Source organism: Sebastes umbrosus, chromosome 15, assembly GCF_015220745.1.
Source record: "Sebastes umbrosus isolate fSebUmb1 chromosome 15, fSebUmb1.pri, whole genome shotgun sequence".
Lineage (NCBI taxonomy): Eukaryota > Metazoa > Chordata > Actinopteri > Perciformes > Sebastidae > Sebastes > Sebastes umbrosus.
Genome location: NC_051283.1, coordinates 9514285 through 9536228, shown reverse-complemented (window position 1 = coordinate 9536228; position 21944 = coordinate 9514285). Strand labels below are relative to the sequence as shown.

The following is a 21944-nucleotide window of genomic DNA, read 5'->3' as shown; positions in this document are numbered from 1 at the left end:
TACCGGTTTGCTTACTTCATACAGGGAGTGTTTGTACGTTGGTAGGGAGAGGTGCAATGAGTTTTTGTTTGAATCCAACTATTGAAGGTGTGCCAATGCTAAAACAAGTGCAGACACAAATGTTAGATGCTAAACTACTGAGTCAACCAGTGTGGCTCTCTGAATTTACAAGCTGTAGGCTATAGTACAGATTGGTTGTTATTCTGTGGAAATGACGGTGGATGATAGTGTGGAGCTACGAATGATGCCACTGAACAGCAGTATTGCTAAAAGCAATATTTGTCACAACAAATTCAAGCCTGATGTCATGAGCTGGTTCAAGGTTCAGACAAAAGGGGGAGAACAGGTGGTTTGAAGCAAAAGTGAGAATAATATATTAAAATGTACATAAATAAAGCAATGTTATGTGATGTGTTGTGTTTTTGTATGTGCTGTTGATGCACACTATTCTCCCACAATGCAATGCACAAAGAAATGGAGGAGCAGCTCACAGCTGAAAAAAAACCCAATACACTATGGGTGGGGGTGAAACGGCTCCAAAAAAAAGAAAAGAAAAAGAAAAAGTATTAAATCTTAAAGGAACAGTGTGTAACATTTCAGGTGATCTAATAGAGTGCTGCAGCGATGACATATTTATGTAGGCCAACCAGGAATTTAATATCGCACTGGTTTTCTCTCCAAAAAGACAATGGGATTTTTCCATTGGGTTTTGGATTATTGCAGGAAATAAACTCTGTGGCAAACACACGTTTGTGATACTTACACATTTTGTTCAAGAATATAATCTCCACAAAGGAACACCACTTTTATGATTTTTGAAGTGTGAATGCAAACGGTCGCATGAACGTGAGTATACACAACGAGGCTGTAAAGGTGGACGAGTCGGCGTGATGACGTTTAGTAGTCTTATTTAGACACTTGTTAGCAACCGCCTTTTTCAAGATGCATCAAGGCTTAAAAATTCCTGAGTGGGATATTAAATTACATATTTTATGTCGTAGAACAAAACTCATATCCGGGTTTTAGGACTCATTCCTGTAGCACTCTATTTACATAAGTGTATAATCACCTAAAACTCAAAATCATTGTCTTTTCGTTAGCTTAGAATGAGCCCTTCATATCTATATAGGGGTCTTTTGCAAGTTTTTGCACTTTGGGGGTTATCTTCTTGACATGATCTCTTCACGAAGTCTGCCATGTTTCTACAGTAGCCCAGGACGGACAAACCAAACACTGGCTCTAGAGAGAGCCTTTCACGTTTCTACGTTACCTGAAGGCCACCATAGTTCTCAGAAACGCTTGTCAAACTGCGGTAAGGTGAGTCGCAGAGTGTAAAACCGTGGTACCCCACACTCATCGCATCCCCTTTGATAGCCTCGGTTTGATCCATGTTAAAGTATCCTTGAGGGTGAGACACCAAGTTGCTCCCCGGGCACTTTACAGCAGCTCACTGCTCCTAAATGCTTAGGATGGGTTAAATGCAGAGGTCAAATTTCATGTATGTACGTGTATGTATATGACGAATGTAATAAAGTTTCTTACATTAGAAGATTTATACTGTGTAAAGGTAAATATACATTAATCATTTGATTAATTAAAACATCAATTTGACTTATTTAGACTTCAGTTCTTGAGATATCTTCAACTATATTCCAACAGATTTTTGGGTTATGTCTGTATAATGTCCCATGGTCAGTGAATGAGTTATTCAAAAGCAACTTGTTTCCAACTTTATGTATAACATGCTTTTGATGAATGTGTCAAAGGCCTTGAACATGATAGAAAAGTTCAATTTGACAGCATTGTAGATGAGATGATAGCTTTTTTTTTTTTTTTTTATCTTGGAATACTTAATTATCCTCAGTAAAGAGTCACTTGTTTGGATGAGGTTGCAGGAGATACAATCAAAACAAAATATGAACCTGATTTTACATCACTGTTATTTTATTGTGATCAATACATCACATGAATTCGACATCCACAAAAAAAAGTACAAATTTCAGTGCCTAGAGGGTTACAGTGAAGTTTTTACTGATAAAGAATCATATCAAAAGAGATCAACCTGGTCACTTTATAATAAATCACCACAAGAATTGTACTCAATATGTTTACCCCTTTTAAGATCTAACTCTTGGGTCGTAGAACTTCTCCTTATTATCCCAATTAAAATCCGAATCACTCAGCAAACGTCTAAGTTCTGTCAAGACACTCGCTTTAACCGTCTCCCTGTTCTCATCTGTGCACTTCTCAGATGTTGGTTGTACTTGCTTTTTAACCTTTTTATCATTTTTAAGCAAGTTGCTCAAACTTTCAGCTTCGGCACAGTTGCCATAGGCCCACTCTTTTTTTTCACTTGTTTCCAAACCAAACAAATTCCCACAGGATCTGCAAGGAGGCTTTACTGTTCCGTCACTGAGGTTAAATGCCTGGCACCTGACATGCTGTGGAAGTTTGATGGTCCCATCAAAATCCGTCTTCTTGGTCTTCTTTGGATAGTAGGTCATCACTGCATCAGCCACCTTACTGTCCCAGCTGCTAAGACAGGACGCAGCAATCATGATTCTCCTGGGATTACAGCCTGAAGTGGACATGGAGACTCCGTAGTACCTAGTACCTTTTGGGATGTTGCTTTGAGAGACACACATGGTAGAGGAGACCAGAACCTTTGATTCACCAGGCTTCAGTTGACTGACGAAGTCTTGCAGCCTTTTTCTTATTTCCTCTTCGTCATTTTCTCCATACAGGTGGACAATCTGTAAGAAACCACAAATATTATCAATATTATCAACGCCATTGATGTACAATAATCATAAACTGTAATATTTGAGGATGTTTAGGTGAAGTAGCAATTCTATACAACTTTACAAAGAAGAACTGAATTATATTTGACAATCTTACCATGTCCAGAAAACATGAGAATGGACTCCGCTTGGGTACTTGAGAGGAATAGAGGGCAAAAGGCCGAGAGAAGTCCTTCAACTTTTCGCTGAGTTCTTTATCATTACTCACAAGAGATTCTGGGATAAATTTTGGATCGTCTAACTTTCCCAAAAAGAAGATGCTGTGAAGAATCTGTAAAGTCAAAACACATTCAAGACAGTTATTACACGTCTTTGTTGAATAATTGATTGTGATTGGTCAATCACGGCGTTCTACAGTCTGTTCTTTATAGCAGACCGCTGCCAAAGAACGTATATTGCTAAGAAGTGAAAGTCAATTGTTCGTTCCATTGCAAAGTCAGCGCCCAGCAGCTGAGCTACACCGCCATTTCGGACTGAAAGCGTCCATCAGATGCCGGTTAAACGTCTGCTTACAAAATTATTTCTATTCTATTATTATAATTGTAATGTCTCTACCTAAATGGCCTGTGTTGAACAATAACAATTTTATAAATATGCATACTATTATAACAATTTACTTACTTACTTATTTATTTATTAAACTTTTTTGCCCGACTGCTTCCCAGAGGAGCATAAAGTGAGCAATGGACATAAATAGAAGTTACAAAAATCCATCACACAGATTTTGAGAGCAATCTTAAACTTTTTCATGTCAAGGACCCCCAGAATCTACGTCCAACAGACCACAGACCATGGATGTATAAGAGGTTGTGCCCTGTGCTTTTGTCCTGCGTGTTAGTAAATAACTTACAAATACATTATGTTCTGTTTATGTCATGCTACTAGCACTACTAGCTACTGGCCGATAGCTGGTTGTTTGGGAACAGAGATGTTCATCCACCATGGTACAGGCTACAGCATACAGCCCATGGGTGTATTATAAGATAATAAAAGTGATGAATTACAGTCAATATATCCATTATTACAGCCACATACAGCTAGCAGGAAGCTGGCAGAACCGGATATGTCAAATGAGCGTGCAGGAAGGTGCAGTTCCGTGGGTCTGATGCTCGTTTATTATGCCGAGGAAAATAACTCTGGATTCAGCTATTAGCTGATTTTACGACTTTAAGGACATAACGATTTAAAAGACGGCTATTTAAGTTTTCTTACTTAGTTGATTTACCTCAAAAAAATTATCCTCTGATTTAAAGACGTCTCTTTATATATTCACGGCTATGGACTCATTGGTGTTTACAGTCCAAAATGGTGGCAGCACTACTGCAGCGCCATCTAGCAACCATTGTCAAAACAGCACCAGCATTTCTTTGCTTCTAGACTCTTTGCCACTGCTATGTATTACAGACCGTTGCTATGGTCACAGTTCTCTCTGCGGACTCTGGAGGACCATGAGGTACATATCCATAGTAGGTGTATTACTTACAGTAGATGACGGTCGGCACGCCCCCAGTTTGGAGAAACAGAGAGGAGTACCAACACAGGAGCAAAGCAATACAGTGCTGTAGATGGGGACGTCCAAAATACGCATTTTAGCCACCTAGAAGAAAGGCTAACCTAAAAAAAATAATATCCGTTTAAGTGTAAGCTATATTTAGAATATTTTCTGATGGCGAAATTTACCAAAAGTGAAACGTATCTATACGGTATTATCATCTGAGCCTGCTGGCTTTGGAGAAAGCATAAATAAGTTTCACTTTCAGTTCAGTTTCCCCGTCGGAAAGGAGAAGGTCTGTCTGATGGCAAGATAAAGAGGTGAAAATATTCTAAATATAGCGTACATTTAAACGGATATACATTTTTTTAGGTGAACCTTTCTTTTAGGTGGCTAAAATATGTTTTTTTTCCATCCCCGTCCCCGTCCACAGCACTGTATTGCTTTGCTCCGATGACGGTGCTCCAGTCTTTTTCTCCAAGCTGGGGGCGTGCCAACCATCATCTACTGTAAGTAATACACTGACTATGGATAAGTACCTCATACAACCCCACTTCAAAAAACACCTGTACTATCCCTTTAACTAAGTAGCTATGTAATAAGCAGAATAATGTACATCAAGCCGGTCATTGTTGAGAAATAAACCCCTTCAGGGCAATGCAAGACCCCTCCGTGATCCCCCTGTCAGGGTTTATTTCACAACGATGACCGACTCGCTGTATATTATCCCTTAAATATCGCTCTCCGTGTTTGTGTGTAACTGAGAAGCACTGTGTGTACAACATACACTGTGACAAGGCATTATGTCCAAAAACAGAATATTTCAAAAGTTCATTACAGTCCTCATCAGACGTACCTCATCCATAAGCAGTGTAGGGTGTGTTGCATTCAGTTTCACCATTTCATGGATAATCAGGAAAGCATTCCCTCTGAAAGATAGTTTCTTTTTCAGAAACTCTTCTGCTCTAAAATAATAAAAAATTAAATATTTGAATAAAAAAGCAGGATGCAGCAATAACAACTTGTGTTTCAGTAAATCAGCTCACTCACCTCTTTGTATCTTCTGTCGATGTCCCGTTTACGTTAGTAGCCTGATGCAATCAGAAATAATACACAGCACATTACAACAATTACACTGACAACACATTAAATTAGCAATGTAGAAATTAATCATAAAGATATAAAATAATGGCAAAGAGAAGCACTTAAAAGCAGCTACTCACCATTGTCAGTCGAGTAGATGAAACAGAAAGAAGGAAATGAAGCCCTACCCCCTGATTCAAACAGACACTCCTTGATGTGATGAAATTGTCATGACAGTTACAATAACATATGAATAAAACTTGACATACATACATTACATCTATTGAATGCATCTATTGTTTTACTGGAATGTCATAGTTCTGGCAGCAGGAAGTCTTTTAAAGTACCTGTATAAGGAGTGCTGGTGGATACACATAAAGAGCACTAAACCCCTGAAATTAAAAGCTGTTTACACCAAGAACTAATACATTGTTTGAGAAAATACAATTAAACTAGAATTACCTCCTCGTGGTTGTATGCCTCTGCCAACCAGTCAAGTTGCAGTTTACATCCATGTCTGTCCAAAATGTCATCACTTCACCATTTTATCCTGTTAGACATTTGTGTGAAATTGTCATATTTATCATATGAATTCTAGAGTTGTGGCCAAAAATGTGTTTTGTGAGGTCACGTTGACCTTTGACAACCAAAATCTAATCAGGCAACTCAATCTCATGGTAAAAAGTGTAATAGACCTGCCTGTCCACTGGAAGAAAGCATGTCAGTGTCACATTTTGCCTCGCCGAGGCGTGAATATTACACGCCTTGCATGAAGGTGCAGTGTTATGAAGTGATGCTTGTCAAGTGTTTTCCGTATTCCGTACAGAGCTCCAAGCTAGTGCCGTAGTATAAAAAGTAAGAAAGACCACTTATGGTGGGCGGCTCGTTTTTTTTTTTTGCAAGTTGCGTTAATGACATTTGTAGCGTGTTTTCCGAACTGATGTTATGTCGTTTCTGTACATGTTTCACTTAGTTTACGCACTTATTTTAAGCCCAACCATGACGTTTTCCCTTACTCTAACTAACTTACCCTTATTGTTGCCTGATCCTAAATCTGTAATCTCTAATCGGCTTTGTTGTCCCCTGCTGGTACTGCACGTTAATGCAGGCGTGTAATAATCACGTCTCTTCGAGGCAAAATGTGACACTGACACGATATCCTGTAGTGGACAGGCGGGTCTATTACACGCTCTGGTGTGACATCAGGTTGAACTAGAATGGCACTCGGAGAGCGCAGACCTCCGCCAAGGTGCCTGAGTTTAAAAACAGATCACAGCTCACAGCTGACGGTACCATGAGGTGGGCGGTTTATTATTAACACGGTGTGTTTCCGTGTAACGTAACCGCGGATGCCTCTCTCATTCAGCAGCCTTGTTATGTCTGTATAACGTTACACTACGTTGTCTCTCATACTGTCATCTACCGCTTTTTTCTTTCTCACCGCGGATGGATAGCAGCTCCCGCACCTCGATGTCTCGCCTCACATCCACACACGTATCTCTCTGCTCTAAGAAGTAGGCGGGGTCACGTATCATCAATGCGTCATCAGTTACACTGTGCATGTGTTATACCACGTGGTCTTAATGCTCAGGCTGATCTGAATCCTTAAAAATATTCCTGAATCCGGATCATGATCCGGATCGCCACCATAATCTAATGGATTGTTCATTGTGCCACACCCCACCCCTCCAAAGATTTCATTCAAATCCATCGCACACTTTTGGAGTAATCCTGCTAACAGACAGACAAACAAACACCGGTGAAAACATAACACCCTTCAAGGCCCTTGGCCTTAGCGGAGGTAATCAGGTCATTTTTGGGTCCAAGTGGACATCTGTGCCAAATTTGAAGAAATTCCTTCCAGGCCTTCCTGAGATATCACATTCACAAGAGTGGACCGGGCAGATGGACAACCCGAAAACTTAAAGTTAAAAAGTCTTAAAGCTGCAGTAAGCAGAATATCTTTGGCATCATTGGGCAAAAACTCCATAACATTTCAGCATATTATAATTCAAGTGTTATGAGAGAAAACTAGACTTCTGCTCCTCCTCTCTGTTTTCAGGCTTTAAAAAATCTAGCTTGTGACGGGAGACTTTGGCCAATCACAGGTCATTTCAGAGAGAGAGCATTCCTATTGGCTGTTCATTCAACAGAGGCAGCTGTCAATCACTTGCAAACTCCGATCAAACGGTCAAACTAGGCAGCGCTGATCAAATATGAATCAATATTCTGTTACTGTAATGACTATTTCTCTCCTCAAATGTTTAGCTGCAAAATGAGAAAGTTTGCTCCGGATGGTGGGCGGTGCTTGGTATTTCTTCAACTGATCTCAACATGGCGGCCGGATCACAAAACTCTCTCATTTTACAGCTAAACAGTAAACTAACATAATTTCTGCCAGGGATCAAACTGCCAACCTTACTGTTAAAGGACGACAACTCTACCCGCTGAGCTACAGCCACCCCCCAAAACATAATGCCTCCGGCCATAGACACTAATATGAATGCAAAATATTGCAACACTTCATTAGCTAGAGTACTTTTCAGACAAGACATGACATGTCTGTATTGCTAAAATAGCACCACATCCAACAGAAGCAAAAAAAGTTGCTGAACATAAGCAGAAATGGAAAATCCCGCTCATGCAGTAACAGCTCAGTTGAGAACAACACAAGCACATTGGTTTACACAATACAGGATTTTAGATATATAATTTCATTTAATTTTTCATTAGTCAAATCTGCTCCAAAATTATTGGACTTCCTGTTAGAGCTCTCTCCACCCTATGCGAGCAGCAGATGTTAAAGTCAGCCGGCAGGATCTTACAGGACCCCTCACACGTCCTATTCCCTGCATTTGAGTGGCTCCCCCTCAGGATGCCGGCTTCGCTGCCCATGCTGCAGGACACAGAGAAGGGCAACCTTTGTCCCCAAGGCTGTCCTGCTCCTCAACTCCCAACCATCCCTGTCCCTCTACTCACCCCAACTACTTTCCTGTATTTGTCAGTTTAAACTGTGTTGTTTTCAGCCTGGATTATGACTTAAACTTCTTCATATGTGTGTAATATTACCATACAATCACCGCACTGAGCTCTGATTGGTCAGTAGGAGGTGCTTTCATACAAGTTGATCTCTTATGTGGAACATAACCTGCTCCGGAGCAGGTTAGCCGTTCAGCATAAGTTACCATGGAGATCTACCCCGGTAAGAAGCGAACCAGCTTTGTAGTACGGAAAACCCAGAGTTAACCCTGAAGTTACCTCGATAACCACAAATCCTGCTTCGTAGTACAGGCCTCTAGAGTGGTTCAGTAGGAGGTTCTTAAGTACAAGTAAACAATCTAGGTAATCTGTACAAATGACAATGTATCTAACACTGAAAATAATAGCTGGCCAATAAGCTCTAATGTAACATAGTAAACCTGTACAAGGTTTCTGTTGATGGTTCCCCTTTAATATCTTTTATAATATCCTATAGTATTTTGTATATAGTAATAATAGAAAAGAGTGTCACAGTGGGTTTGTTGTGCTTTGAAAATGAGTTAGAAAGCATTAATAAAACACAAACATGGGGTGTATTTTTCAGCAAAACCTTTAATGTTACCATGGTTAATAGGTTGGATTGAGGTCTAGTGACTGTGAAGGCCTTAACATATGATTCACATCATTTTCATAAAACCATTCACCGACTCCTTATTCCATGCATGAAACTATCTGCATTCATCACATATAAGATAAGATAAGATAAGATAAGATAAGATAAGATAAGATAAGATGAACCTTTATTAATCCCCGGAGGGAAATTCAGGTGTCAAAGCAGCAACATCAGCAACATCAGCAAACAGAGTGAAACACAGGAGAGGTAAAGGTATATAAAAATGATAAAAACAATAATAGAGATATAAAAGATACAGAGTGAATGGGTGAACATAGTGTGTACAGTTCCTCAATAAATAAATGTAATATGTACATATGTGCAGTCTATAAAGTGGTATATAGGATGTATAGTGTTAAGTAAGTGTAAAGTGCGCCAATGGTTAGAGTCCAAGATGGTTGCAGATAGTGCGTGTTTAAAGTTCTCAAAGTCCTCATACTGTAGTTCTCATATGGGGGTCAGCCTTGCCCCTCATCTTGACTAGCTCATCATAGAGGGCGTGGGAGGGGTTCTCCAGGATAGTGTCCAGCTTCCTCCTCATCCTCCCCTCTGCCACCATCTGTCCACTGATTCATTCACGTTTTTCCTTTAATCTGTCACCAGCCTACACAACATTAAAATTGATACATACACATATATACCAATCAGCCATAACATTAGGACACCATGGACACCCTGACCGGTCTGCGGCTACGCAGCCCAATACACAACACACTGTGATGCACTGTGTGTTCTGACACCTTTCTATCAGAACCAGCATTAACTTTTTCAGCAATGTGAGCTACAGTAGCTCTTCTATTGGATCGGACAACACGGGCCAGCCTTCGCTCCCCACGTGCATCAATGAGCCTTGGGTTCAAAATGTTCACTTGCTGCCTTAATATATCCCACCCACTGCCAGGTGCCGTTGTAACGGGATAATCAATGTTATAGCTGATCGGTGTATGGTGTCCAGTCCGGACACTTATTGAAGACTGCAACCCCGCCTTCAGGTCAGGTGACAGAGTGCAGAACAGCACAGCCAGAGCAGACCTGAGGAGAGGCATTAAAGCTGCAAAGGTGGCCTACACAAGGGAAAAAAAGGACCACTTCTCAGGCCCCGACCCTCGGCGAGCTTGGCACGGAATAAAAAACATCACCAACTACAAGGGCAACAACACCACGACTGATTACGCGGACACCTTGCTGGCAGAGGAGCTACTTTGCTCGCTTTGAGGTAAACTGGCCAACCACAATCACACTACACTCATCATCCTCCAGCACCCACACATTCACACTGCAGGAACAACACCTAACACCTATTTAACCTGTTGCCCTCTGGCAGGCGCTACAGGTCCATCAGATGCCTGCCTGCCTTCACTCAGCTCGCTCCACCTCACGTGCATGCGTGCACACTACACACTGCAGAAGAGTTAGTTTAGCTCTGAGAATATCTAGTGAATGTACAGTGGACGTTTGTACAGAAATAACTGCTGCAGCTCCTCCAGACCAACAGAGGTTTCCCGTGTCTTGTGAAGTGACGGGGCTCCGCAGAGAGAAACGTTATCGTCTCCGACCGGGTGCCGGTGTCTCCCCCGTTCCCTCCAGCTGCAGTCGGGAGGATGAAGCAGGAAAAGCCAACACTAGGATCAGCATTGATTCATGGAGAGACCTTCGTCTGGTCAGCTAACATTACTGCCAAGCAGCTGAAATATAGAGTGATATTGTGGTTTTAGCTGACGTGTGTTGCCTCACTGTTTTGAGCGATGCTCGTTCATGTCTATTTAGAGCGAGCAAGCCCGAACCCGACGCTGACTTTCGTTGACTTAACGGCCACAGGTGTCGCTGTTAACAAGCATTTCTGATTCTAACAAACAGTCCTTTAACTGCACTGAGCTGGAGAAGCCTCCAAATTTCGTTGTACCATGTACAATGACAATAAAGCTTTCTATTCTATTCTATTGTGACCCACTGCTTGACCCACTGCTTGACCCACTGCTTGACCCACTGCTATACCCACTGCTTGACCCACTGCTTGACCGCCTGCGCCCTCTGGAGCGGTTGGAGTTGGGGTGGCAGCGTAACTGCTTTGTGGTAACTGGAATGTAAAAGGTCACTCGTTTCCCTTGTTTTCTCTTTTCTGCACCTGACTTCCCTTTTTTTTGTCTTTTCTGCACCTGACTTCTGTTGCCTTTTCTGGGGCCATTCTTTCTGAAACACTGGCGGCAGTATTGTGGCCAGGCTGTTTTGGTGCCCCTCTTTTGGGGCTGTTTTGTTTGGCGATATCTCCACATTGCAAGGAGGTTCTGGGTTCGAACCCGGCTTGGGGCCATTCTGTGTGGAGTTTGCATGTTCTGTGTGATGGTTTTTCGGCTTCCTCTCACAGTGCAAAGACTTGCAGATCTCCTGTGACTCTGTAAAATAAAAATTACTGAATGATTAATTATTCCACACAAGAGACAACTGAAAGAGACCTTAACGTTTACCCTGCAGCAAAGACAAAGATACCCACCTTTGTTTTGTTTGAGCAATTTGAGATTCTCAAGTAATTCAGACTTTTTTGACATCACCAGTTCATGAAACTGTTGGTCCAGCCTCTTCTGCACTTCTGCCCAGTCCTCCTCGGTCTACACACAAAAGACCATATAAAAAAAAAAAAGTTGTCAGTGCCCACAGGTGATCAATCATCAGGGTCAACAATCACAAAGCCCTGTTTGTTCCCAGCAGCTTAACTGTAACTTCTCACCTTGTGTTTGAAGGCCTCTCCCTCGTAATATCTCTTGGGTGCTGGATACTCTATTCCGTTGCGTTGTAGCTGCCTCATGCTTGAAGCCACCAAATGCAGCTTCTCTCCATCATAGGCATACACCTTTCTGTCCTCACAGGTCATCAGAACGAGCTGGTCACTCGGGCACGAGGTCCCCTCCACTACACCTACAACCTGCATGCTTACTATCTCGGGAAGGTAGAATTTCCCCCACCCATTCACCTCGTCCTCTTCCTCACTGTAAATGGTGTCGTCCAGGTCTCCTATTGTCAATGTGGCACCAGGTGGGTTCTCTAAGTCTAAAGTTTTGTGTCTATGCATGGATACATAGTCTGACACCTGTGTCAGGTAATCTGAACCTGCAAACACATGCCGGACAAGAGGAATTTGATGTAATATGGAAAATACTTGCTTCAAGGTTTTATGACATGTTAGGAAAAGATGTATTCTATATATTTGCACTCTTCTTACTTTGTACTGCAACTGCTGCACAACAATTTCTCTTGGGATAAATAATCTTATCTTACCTTTTTCACTGTTGCGCCATGGGAATAGATCAGACCGCTGACCTGCCGAACTGAAGGATAGAAAAGATGAGAAATGAATCTTTGGACAATTAAAGACTGAAAGTCAATCAGTGTGCTACAGTCCTTTTTTTCTTTCTTTGGAAGTTTGCTATCCTGAGCAATGGCATGGCTGTCCATGGCACTGAGAGGCACCGGATTCAACGGCATACTGCTGGAAGATGTGTGGAAACCCTCTGTCAACTAAGGGCGCTTTCACAAGCCACAGTCCATTTTGGCTAGTCCCAATCAGAGTGAAATTGATACTTTTGGTTTGTTTTCATTTTAGTCTGGTTCGGTTTCACAGTGCATAAATCAAAGTGGACCAAATATCAAAAAAAGTTGCTGAGGGGCGTGTACAAAGGTGCAAACTTATTTTTTTTGTTGAGAGCTGCTACTTCTACGCAGGGAATCACAGACTATGATGCTGTCAACGTTTTTTCACTTCGACTCTGCACTGATCTACTGTGTGCACAAATCCCTTCTCCTCCAGTTCATCTCAAATTACTTTATAAACGTTACTGTTTATGCTATCTTTATTTAGCATATTCTGTATGTTCTTTTCTGCCCAGATGTCAAGCAAACATCGGAATATTGCAGAGGTCCAGGTCAGTAACGTTACTGTTTTGTAGTTGTGTTTTATACTACAGTGTTAGTTTTCTTAACAGAGATGCCATTCTCTGTTTCCTGCCCAGGGACTACAAATGTAAACTATCTTATAGCTAACTCTGGTACAGCTAAGAAGCTGTGCACTGTCCCTGTCAAATAAATAAATGAGTAAATGACTAAATTAATAAAGACCTCTCCCACTCATGTTAACCTGTCGTTTACCTGTGTCCATCTCAATAAATGCCCGCACAGGCAGCCTGTATTTTGGTTCGCTTGGAAACAATCTGAGACCGCCTCCCGAAAGAGGACTCGGTTCAGTTGTTTTGGTCCACACCAGAGTATGATTACTGCATTCACAACTGTCCAAACAAAACGTAAAAAGAAAACCTTCTGTTTGTGTTCCACATTTGCTCTGGCATTTTTTTAGTTTCTCTCGACACATTTTGCTATTATTTGTGATGTTGGAAGCATCTTGTAATGGCTTTATATTTAAACTGCTTTCAATTATTCAAACTAGCCACTAAATGCTCTGTAACAAGATACCTGGGAAGACAGGTGTGTTACTTAACACACCCGTCTTCTCAGGTATCCTGACATTGTTCATTTAAACTTCCCTGACCAGAAAAGAAAACTGGTTCTTACCTGCAGCAGCTCCCTGTACTGTTCTCCAGCCTTGCTGTCTGTCAGCAAGAAAATAAAATGTGTATGGTTAAAGTGGTGGAAAAATACTCAAACCTTTACTCAGTATTATAATATTATCACAGAATCTGGGCCTAGGCAATATACTGTATTATTAGAAAACAACTAATCTAAATCTGTCAAATACATTTTAATAGAAATACAACAAAATACATTGTGCTGTTGGCCTATGGTTAAAATGTGGGCCATGTCACCCTTTAGGTCCCATGTTTGATTTATTATGTGTCAGTAAAAAAATGCCAAAAACAATGTTTAAACGTAGTCCCATTTGAAATGTAGTGGATTAACAGCAGGACATTTTGCAAAATGAAAGCACTGAGCTAAAGTGGAACTACAAATAAATACAGTATAACTAAATCAAATCTAAATATATAGTGTATATCTACAGTATATCTAAAATGGTATTTAAATATTTCACAAAAAAGGTTTGTAGGAAAATTAAAATGAGACAATTAAATATTCTGTTTGACTACTGAGTATTTAAAGGGTGAATAAATTAATATGTTTTTCTGTAGCGCACACCACTGTAAATAAAATAAATGAATAGCTAATAAACAGATGTTTCTTACTTTTCTTTCACTTGGACCGTCCTCCATTTTCAGTGTGGCACGCTGGCAGTCTGTTTCTGTCTCTAAAACAGAGAGGTGTTAAATTCAAAAGAGGAAGAAACAAAAACTGTATATATAAAAAAACAAAAAAAAACTGATCTGAAGACGGATTAGGAAATAAAACAACAGAAAGTACAATTTCAAAACACTTTTTAGAGTAATTATAATAATCACCTTACACATTCAATAAAAAAAAACAAACAAACATAATTTAAGGCCAAATGATCAAATTTCTAAAAATCTTTAATGATTTGTTTTTTTCCCTGAACGGCATCATTTCATCTTAATGAGTTACTAGCTGTAGAAATTGTGTTTAAAATGTAACTTTTAAGTGATTGTTTATGACAATTAGATCCTATATTAAAACTCACTTCCGTGTGAGCTGCTGATTTGCTACGACGATGTTTTTCTCCTATTGTGCACACAATACACGCACACACTATTGGGTCATATATATAAAATATTAGCCTAAACTTCTGGATATATGCCCTAATTCCTTTTTATGTTTTCACAAATTAAACCAAAGTTGTATAAATGTGAATCTCTTTTAGATTTGAGCGTAAAGAGTCTGCAACAACCAGCAGGAGGACATTTGTCCTTTCATGTCCTCTAAAGACAGACGACAGCTTCTTTGTAATAATCTCAAATGTGAAAACTATAATCACGTTTATTAATGTTTAATCTGAAAACAATGTAAAGACACGCAAAAGGCACAAAACATTTTATGCTTTGTTAGGCTACTAAATTGTTCTAACAGAGATAGACTAGGTCAGACTGAACTAAATCAAAAGTGTGAGAAAAATCCTCATCAAACAAAGTAATAAATAATAGTTACCACACCTGAGTAGTAGACTGAAGCCTCAGCTGTCTTCGAGAATAATCCCGTTCCCATCTCTGGATGTATAAAGACAACAGAAGGTCTGAAGCCTCAGTAGTCTTCGAGGAAAATCCCGTCGCTATATGTATAAAGACAACAGAAGGTCTGAATGTTGTCGTGATTATTGTCGATGTGAATGTCGACACTCCCTTCCTTGTTGCGCTGCTGCCTTCGAGTGCTCATCAAATGTTGTAAAGTACGTCACTCTCTGCAAGTGCCGAACATAAGTTCCTTTCAGACGCTTTGTGATCAAATGATGGATGTTATATGCTCATATTCTGGGTCTGTTTTGGCTGGACAGTGTGAACCTCATATAGCCTGTGTAACACTCTGATCTGAGGAAGGAGGGAAGATAATTCTGGGCAGGTAAAGAAATATACCTGATGCCTAATAATGCCTCACTTTATTTCTACAGATCTGGATGGTTTTATCAGCACGTATTTTGCTGGACAGTGTGAATTTCATACATCCACTAGATAGATAGATAGAGAGATAGATAGAGAGATAGATAGATAGATAGATGGATAGATAGTAACTTTATTGATCCCGAGGGAAATTCAAGTTTCCAGCATCACAGTTCCATAGTGCAAAAACATGTTTGTAAAAAGGCAGTAAAAAAGTTAGTAGTGCAAAGTACAAATAAAATATACCAGATATAAAAATACAAGGAGATGAAGAAAACTTAAAACTGAATATAGTGCAGGGTAACAGCTGTGATACACGACTATTAAAAAAGTGAACTAACATTCATCTTGGCTGAAATAACGGGATGCAAATCTGGGCAGCTACAAAAAATGCATTTACCTCATAACACATAAAGACACTATTTTATTACATTATTATTACATGGCTACCTACTTAAGAAATCAATAATTTGACACAAAAACAGTCCGCCAGAGTCCGACATCAGAATAAGGCCCATAGCAACGGTCTGTTATCCATAGCAACGGTCTACTATGAAGAAATAACAGACCGTAGAACGCTGTGATTGACCAATCAGAATCGAGTATTCAACAAAGCCCTGTATTCTGATTGGTCAATCACAGTTATTTCTTTATATAGCAGACCGTTGCTATGTATAACAGACCGTTGCCATGGGCCCTAATTCTGATGTCAACCTTTTTTGTGTCAAATTATTGATTTCTTAACTAAATAGCCATGTAATAAGTGTGATAATGTACAGCTAGCGGGTCATTGTTGTGAAATAAACCCCGACGACGGCTCGCTGTACATTATCCCTTCCATAGAAAATGTTTTAATTTACATCTGGCTCTACATCAAAATAGACAATCATGAGATATACAGTATGATGCCAGATGCTTTTGATTACAATAAGCATAAGTAAAGAGTGAAAATGTTCAAAAATGACCTATCTTGCATTGTTGAGAAAACGTAATAAACAAACAAAAACAGACACTTGATCCTTGGCCCAATTGTTTACCAGATTTAATCAAAATCTCTTACCAGGTTTCAGAGATATCTCACAAATAAACAAATGTGAATAACCTCTTTGGCCTACAGGTTAAATGAACAGTGTGTAACATTTCGGGGGATCCGAGAGCGGGTCCTCTTCACGGAGTCTGCCATGTTGTTCCGCCATGTTTCTACAGTAACCCAGGAAGGACAAACCAAACACTGGCTCTAGAGAGAGCCTTTAGTGTATTTCCGTTACCTGAAGGCCACCGTAGTTCTCCAACACGCTTGTGAAACTGCGGTAGCCTGAGAAGCAGAGTGGAAAACTGTGGTACCACCAGACGTCTGACTTCTGTTGCCCCTAAAGTAATGTTATTATGGTATGGATGGACTCTAAGCGAGGCGAATGGCGTACCCACGGTTTTGCACCCGTGCCGCTCACAGTCTTGGAAAGGGAGGAGTGAGCGGAGGGGTACTCAGTTGGTTGCAATCTGCAACCACACCGCAAGATGCCACCAAAACCTACACACTGTAGCTTAATGTGAATTGTAGTATTGATCTGACTTTGTCTTGATTTATAATAATCACAACCTGAAAACCGGGACCACAACATCTGTTTTGGTTTTACACTTTTTAAACCAGTTTATAACAATCTCAAACATCAGGTTGAGATTATTAACAGATAAACAGATAAAGCCAAAATATCATCCTCTTCTGGCAGGTGCAGTAGAGTCTTTGGTGACCTGGAGTAGCCCTCCCTCAGAGACTTCATGAGGGCCGATGCATACGCTGGGGAAAGGACTTTTTATTTTTAGTTCACATTCAGTGATACTACTGACTCATGCAATGACTTACATAATAAATATTTAGGGACTTAGAAACTGCTAACTGTACGTTGGCTCCTCCTTTAAAGGGCGCGACTACTAAGTGAAACGTGTAAAAAGCAGATTCACAGTTCACAAGTTGTTTTCTAGTATTGTGTAAAGTATTACAAAGCTGCCACCCTGTGGCTAAAAAGTGACATTAACCAGTGACAGGATGAAATATTCAATAAATACTTAGTTCCCGGTTAATTAGTTAAACCAAGTTAAAACTAATGCAGGTTAATGTAACATAAAAAAAACTACAAAAATTCTATCTTCATGAAGTTTATGTTTTTAAACCGTTTTAGAAAGGCAATTGTTTTTATTTTAATTATTATTATAAGGTTTTGAGTCTGCTGGCCCCATTTTTATCACTGAGGTGTGGGCTGCTGTGTTAGACTGCGTTAGTTTTCTTCATACTTGTTTCTTTCACTGTCACATAATATGTATGTGCTGAACATCCATACATACTAAGGAGGATGGAAAGTAGAGGACGAGGGAGTGAAATATATCATTTGTATTAATTAATTAATATATATATATTATATATTATTACTTAATTTATACTGATTTGAGTGCAATATAAATAAGTTTTGTTGTTAAGCTATTATTAGGTATATTATTGCGTTTTAAATTACAAAGATGACATTTACCACCAGAGTATTTCATTGCTGGAGTGAAATGGACCCTGAATAAACCAAGCACCACACTGAAGATTGGACCGCTAATAATGTTCAGCCACACACACAGTATGTTGTACCTGTTTCAGCCTCATTGTTGTTGTTTCTCCCAACAGAAGTGGATGTGCACAGCAGGGAAAAATGCAGGAGTGCCGTGTTCATGGATGTCCAGGACATGGTTCACCATGCGCTGCCACTTGGCCTCCATCACATGTGGATCTCCATTAGGAGCGGAAGCTGCCGTCCAGTACAGGTGGTTAATAATGGCTGGCCTCCAGATCCTCACACCCCCTCTCCTTTGCTGCACCTTGCAAAGCTTTCCATAGACCTGTTTCGGAACAGAAACAAAAATGAGACAACCAGCCTAAACAAAACTACCAACATGAAGATACAGTACATGTTTTTTCCAATAGGCTATGCCAGATGTCAAAGAAATGGTTTGTTCCTTCTGAACACAACTCAAAAAGCACTATAACGTTTACATCGATCCCACATGTCGATTTGTCCTTGAGCAAGACACTTAACCCCATATTGGCATAGCCATTGGTGTCTGAATGAGTATTTAGATTAGATCCTGATGGGCAAAGTTGGCACCTTAGCAGCCTCTGCCATCAGTGAATGGGCGAATGCTGACATGTAGTGTAAAGCATTTTGAGTGGTCGGAAGACTAGAAAAGCGCTATATAAATGCAAGTCCATTTACGTATTACAATTGGGACAGATGTGTGTTGATAAGGCCTATTCAATAGCCTGTTAACAGGCAAATTGGATGGTAGCTGTGTGATTTCAACATATTGACCCAGAGAAACATATATTGAACATTTGACCTGTAGGGAAAAATAGCCTTGCTAAGAACATAAAACCATTTAGCTGGGGAACATAGTGCCCTGGGAACATATATAGATACGCTCCCATTGCTAATTACACCTCATCAAGTGGCAGCTTTTACAAAATTGGGTGCTAATGCTAGCTAAAATTAGCCATTACGTCTCATCAGCTGGTGGGTTTTACCAATTGATATAATGGAGAGAGGAAGTAAAGAACAACATTGCCCTCTACTGGTCTGTTAAACTGACTACTATAAAAGAACAAAACCAAATTCAAATTCCTACAATGTGACAGAAGAGCAGAACTTTGAGGTGTGACATGACAATAAAAATCAATCCACCTAGATCTCACCTCTCAGACTATCAATAAAACACCCTACACCATTCAGATTTGGTTGTAGTGTCTCTGTAGACATTGTGCCCGTCTCAAATGCAGTGCTGTAAAGTAATTTATTACATTTACTCAAGTGCTTCAGTACAGTTTTGAGGTGCATATATAACTTATACTTAAATAATATACATTTTACTCCATCACAGTTATTTGACAACTATAGTTACTAGTTACCTTTCAGGTTAGGATTTTACATACCAAACATATGATTAGTTAATCATGATGCACTGCAATAGATTTAACTACCCAGTGCAATTAGAATTAGCTCCATCTTAGACAAGTGCAACATAAAAGTACTGCTTACCATAATAGTGTACTTTTACATTTAATACTTTGAGTATATTTTTCTGCTAATACTTCTGTACTTTTAATTTTTTTTAAAAGCAGGGCTTTTACTTGTAAAGTATTTTTTATTGCTACCTTTACTCAAGAATTAAATGATCTGAATACTTCTGTCAGTATGGCAACCAATCACAGGCGCAGCTGTCATTAGTGAGATTTTTTAAATACATTTCTTTATCTACATGAAGGGTTTAAAGATAGAGGGTGCCATGTGTTTTTTACATATAATATATAGTCTTCTGACACATATTTTTGAGAGGGCTATATAATAGTGACTAGACTTGAAATCCCTTACCAAAATGCAGTTTATTCAAGTGTGCTATTAGTATACTTCTTTGGAACTTAAAAAAAGCGAGTATACTTTCAGTTTATTTTTATGTACCTATCAGAGATATACATAACAAAAGTATACTTAAGTATACTTGGTTCATACTGACAAGGATACTTAAAAGTCTAAGTATACTTGGCTTATGCTGAAAAGTATACAAAAAAGTCTAAGTATACTTCACTTATCCTGACAAGCATACGAAAAAGACTAAGTATACTTGGCTCATACTGACAAGTATACAAAAAAGACTAAGTATACTTGACTTATATTGACAAGTATACAAAAAAGTCTAAGTGTACTTGGCTTATAGGTCTTTTTACTTAATCTTTTGATCAAGATATACTTAAGAAAAGTATAATTAAGTATTCTTGCCTCATAGGCCTACAGAAAAGAATACTTGACTTGTAGTTGTGCTTACTTTTTGATAGAGAAGACTATTAAAGTGTGTGAGTTTGTAAAAGGATGTTTTGATATGAATTTACTTCAATTCATCAAGTTTTTGTATTATCCGTTCACCGTAGAGGCATGCGAGAACAACACATTTAAATCAATTTTTTTAATCTCATAAGTATTCAAAGTATACTTTCATGAACAAAAAAACAGAGATGCTCACAAGTCATTTATTGCAAGTCCAAGTCAAGTTTCAAGTCTTTGAAACCTGACCTTTACTTTTGTAAGTGAATCATTAAATCTATATCTAGTTTATTTTATTCTCATAGACACCAGCTTTATATACTGTATAACATTGTAGGATAACCTTCCCTTTAATTTCTGCTTTGCCCAACTCCATATAAAGAAAATTGTGTTAAAAAAATATCCATTATAGTATTTATAATACTGTATGTGCAACTTTGTATCTTCACATCTTTGTAATTGGACTATCAGTAGCAATATTGTTTGAAATGTTTAATATGTCTGAGCTAGAATAAAGTAAATAGCATAATTAACAAACTATGAGCATGATTCCCAATTATGTTTGACACCTAGGACTTTAATTAAATCACCAGCAGAGGGAGACAAAGACTGCAGGTTTTCGGATGCTGGTCCACAGAAGGGACTAGATATGATGTCCCACATGTACAATATATCACCATTAACTTGCAGGGTTGTCCCTTTCAAAGTGTTGGGTCTTCAGTTCACACAAGCAGCATCATCGAGTATTAATTCACTGTATCGGTGATGATGACACACTGTTTCACATGACTAAAGAACATGTGATGAACACTGAGGGCCAGTATTTCCAGCTTTCGTCCAGCAGGGAGCAATCTGAGCATCCTTACATAACAGTCTGTAACTATATGAGACAGTAATAACCAGGATATGATCAGTTACTTTACTCTACAGCAGTGGTTCCCAACCGTTTTCCTTAACCCTCTGACACCTGCCGACTTTACTGTCTTTCAGAGGCTGTAGCAGGTTTAGTTTTAAACCTAGAGGAAAGGTACATATAAACTAGAAAACCTAATCCATTGGTAACAACCATGTCATGCTAGCTTTTTGGGAAGGAGGATAAAACGCTCCAAACTTACGCTAAATTTTGGCGATGAAAAACTGGCATGGCCATATTCAAAGGGGTCTCTTGGCTTGACCTCTGACCTCAAGATATGAAAATGGGTTCTATGGGTACCTACGAGTCTCCCCTTTACAGACATGCCCACTTTATGATAATCACATGCAGTTTGGGTCAAGTCGTAGTCAAGTCAGCACACTGACACACTGGTTTTAAATATGAATAACTATTACAGATTCTGGGCTATAACACACTAGAAGCCTGATTCTCCTTTACAATAATTCACTACATGTTTACAATCAGACAGGCAAACTCATTAAAATACATGATAATTAAGATCAGTGTATATGATGGAATAGTAGCATTAGAATGTATCAGAGGTCACCAAAACTGGGCTTTTATAAAAAGAAATTCTTCTATTATTATTGGAAATCAATCAACAACACAAAACAATGACAAAT

General features: G+C 39.4%; 1 protein-coding gene and 2 long non-coding RNA genes across 4 annotated transcripts; all 3 read right to left on the bottom strand.

Annotated features, from left to right (window-relative positions):
- Window positions 1-1923: 1923 nt before the first annotated feature.
- On the bottom strand, window positions 1924-16892 carry LOC119504006. The gene is made up of 3 exons (XR_005210471.1): window positions 16882-16892; window positions 6201-6204; window positions 1924-2128 (listed from the first exon to the last, which is right to left on the bottom strand). It is a non-coding gene; the product is annotated as an uncharacterized LOC119504006 (long non-coding RNA).
- Window positions 2951-5553, bottom strand: LOC119503996. 2 transcript variants are annotated; one of them, XR_005210461.1, is made up of 4 exons: window positions 5517-5553; window positions 5344-5384; window positions 5150-5258; window positions 2951-3072 (listed from the first exon to the last, which is right to left on the bottom strand). It is a non-coding gene; the product is annotated as an uncharacterized LOC119503996 (long non-coding RNA). The 2 variants fall into 2 exon arrangements; XR_005210460.1 differs by lacking the exon at window positions 5517-5553 and having other exon boundaries at window positions 5344-5501.
- Window positions 10763-15298, bottom strand: LOC119503968. Its single transcript, XM_037796048.1, has 8 exons — window positions 15094-15298; window positions 14215-14276; window positions 13589-13626; window positions 12302-12351; window positions 11754-12133; window positions 11520-11634; window positions 11185-11421; window positions 10763-11153 (listed from the first exon to the last, which is right to left on the bottom strand). Exons 1-8 carry the CDS (start codon window positions 15143-15145, stop codon window positions 10966-10968), a joined length of 1122 nt encoding a protein of 373 aa, XP_037651976.1. The 5' UTR covers window positions 15146-15298; the 3' UTR covers window positions 10763-10965.
- Window positions 16893-21944: the final 5052 nt, after the last annotated feature.

Excerpts from the sequence above, each read along its gene's own strand:
- LOC119503968 (XM_037796048.1), bottom strand. The coding sequence starts at position 15,145 with ATGGGAACGGGATTATTCTCGAAGACAGCTGAGGCTTCAGTCTACTAC. Across the intron at positions 12,352-13,588 it reads AGTACAGGGAGCTGCTGCAG|TTCGGCAGGTCAGCGGTCTG; the intron begins GTAAGAACCAGT and ends TCTATCCTTCAG. Across the intron at positions 11,154-11,184 it reads GAAAAGGCAACAGAAGTCAG|GTGCAGAAAAGAGAAAACAA; the intron begins GTGCAGAAAAGA and ends AAGGGAAGTCAG.